General features: G+C 36.9%; 1 protein-coding gene across 1 annotated transcript; it reads right to left on the bottom strand.

The window, feature by feature from the left end:
• Nucleotides 1-1,254: 1,254 nt before the first annotated feature.
• On the bottom strand, nt 1,255-2,205 carry or90a1 (odorant receptor, family 90, subfamily A, member 1). Its single transcript, XM_016532624.1, has one exon. It carries the CDS (start codon nt 2,203-2,205, stop codon nt 1,255-1,257), a length of 951 nt encoding a protein of 316 aa, XP_016388110.1.
• Between the last annotated feature and the right edge of the window lie 252 nt (nt 2,206-2,457).

Genomic DNA, 2,457 nt, shown 5'->3' with positions numbered 1-2,457 from the left:
ACACAAACATTGTTAAAGTAGCTAAAAGTCCAGTGCCAATAAAGATACATTCATCATTTGTAAATGTTTATAAACATTTACAATTTTTTTTAGTATCTTTATTGGCACTGGACTTTTAGCTACTTTAACAATGTTTGTGTAAAGGGTGGTTAGTTAAGTTTAGCTAGATGCTTGGTAAAGACATATCACGCATTGTAATTTTGGTGCAAAACATGTTTTTATCACCTCAACACTTATATTAGTATACTATTGTGTATCATTAAACAGAATATTCCTTGAGTCATACATCAACAGGAGGGAGAAATTTTTTTTTTTCAAGAAAATATATTATTTCACATTTCTAGATATGTGAATATATGAACTAATGATCCGTTAAGCATTACTTAATGTTTGTTAATGATTTATTAATGAAAGTTATTATAAAGTGTTACCATTAATTTAAAGTTTAATTTAATTAATTTAAAGTAAAGTTTATTTTTTTGACATATTCTATTTAAATCAATAAAAACAATGCTTAATTACACTGTAAAAAACGTTACCCTACGTCACGATGTGGGAAGATTTGCATAACGCCACCCAAATGTTCACGCAATAGAAAGAAGGCGTAACTTTGATTCTGGCTGTAGTATTGTTGCTGTCGCCGCCATGTTGTGAAGACGCTGTGTGTTTCGTTGTGAAAGCAAATCTACGAAAATAATGTTTTTTGAACCTTAAACTGCATAAACACATTGCATTACACCAAATACACAAAATAATGTTCTTTTTAGCAACGTCATATGACCCCTTTAAAAGGCTATTTCCATCTGATTTAAACCATAACATTTTCTTTGTATAAATTGATGTGTTTATCTTGATTCAGTGATTCAGTTAAATAATATTTCTGACTTGAATAAAAAACATTTAATTTATATTTTTCCATTTTTTTGTGTACCAACCAACTGATAGATAGATAGATAGATAGATAGATAGACATGTAAATAATTATATAGCACAATTCCATACTTTCAAATCAATGGTGGTCTGTACATAACACTTTAAAAAGCTAGGATTTATTCAAACTCATTAGGAGTAAAACATTTCTGCATATCTGTGGTAAACAAAACGTGGAGAATGATTTAAAACTAAACATTTGTAAACCAAAGGTGGGGAGTCATTTAAAACTACACATTTTCAGAAGCACAATTTGTCACAGATCAGACTATGATTCCAAACCCTTGGCACATTATAATATTAGGAAAATTGTTACAGATCCTTTTAATCTTCTTCATCTTTACACTCTACTCTCGTGTCTATTCTAGTGAGACCAAAGAAAAAATACCTCCTCAGATACTTGCGGAACTTTTTATCCCGCACACCGTATATGATTGGACTCAAAAAGCGTGGCAAAATATAGACAATTAGATAGTTGACGAAACGTATTTCCAGGATGCGTCCCGGAAAGATGATGTTCAGTATGCCCTCCACGCTGGGAGACACGTAGGACAGCATGCACATCAGCAACTGAACCCCGTGAAGCAAGATAGTGTTGGTCGCGCGGTTGGCGGAAGTTCTCTCGGTGGAGAGCGCACGAGCCGCAAACACGATCCGCAGATACGTGCACAGCAGCGTGAGGAACACCAGCGAGAAATAAATGCCGTCGAACGCATGGCGTTTGTACAGCAGCACAGGGTCTTTGAACACATTCTGCCTGAGACAAAAAACATTCGTTTGGAAGAAACTCAAAGGCTCTGTGGCTAAAGTCACGAAAAGGTCAGTGATGTCAGGAAGCACGGATATTAACCAAATGGTCGCTATGAGCATGTACGCGCAGCGCACGGTGCAGATCTGCGCATGACGCAGAGGATAGCAGATCGCGATATAACGCTCCATCGCCATGCCGGCCAGGTTGACAGGCGTGCTGCGGGTGGTGAACACAGCCACCAGGATAAAGAAACAACACACTCCTACACTGATAGTGTACAAGATGTAGCTGACCACAAACAGAGCGATGGTTACAGTGAGCTGCACTGCGTCATTAATCACCATGTGTACGAAAAGAATATAGCGAGGGTCTTCGTAAAAGATCTGGTGTCTGAAGAAGGTGGCCACGACGCTGCCATTGATGTAGCTGAGGAGGAGCCACACCAGGACCACGATGAAGTTCTTAATGAAGGCCATGGTAAACGTGTCTCTCATGAGGAGTTGCTGGCTTGCTGTTGAATTCATCACGCAGGCCTTAAAAGAGGAAAAACAGATGTAAATGCACAATAAGCTTGCCTATCAGTTTAAAAGTTTAAAAAACAAAAAACAAATATGTTGTATATTTGTTACATGATTTTATCCAAAGTGGCTTACATTGCATTCGAGATACACACTTTATTAGATCTACCTATCTGTCTGTCTATCTACACAGTATGTAATAGTTTGTAATATTATAGTATATACAGTATATAGATCTGATTAAGCTCATATCTCGAA

This window comes from Sinocyclocheilus rhinocerous, unplaced genomic scaffold, assembly GCF_001515625.1.
Source record: "Sinocyclocheilus rhinocerous isolate Xijiao unplaced genomic scaffold, SAMN03320098_v1.1 scaffold875, whole genome shotgun sequence".
NCBI classification, from domain to species: Eukaryota; Metazoa; Chordata; class Actinopteri; order Cypriniformes; family Cyprinidae; genus Sinocyclocheilus; species Sinocyclocheilus rhinocerous.
The sequence above is the reverse complement of the archived record's forward strand: the minus strand, read 5'-3'. Positions and strand labels throughout refer to the sequence as shown.

Coding starts and splice junctions, on each gene's coding strand:
- or90a1 (XM_016532624.1), bottom strand. CDS start 2,205: ATGAATTCAACAGCAAGCCAGCAACTCCTCATGAGAGACACGTTTACC.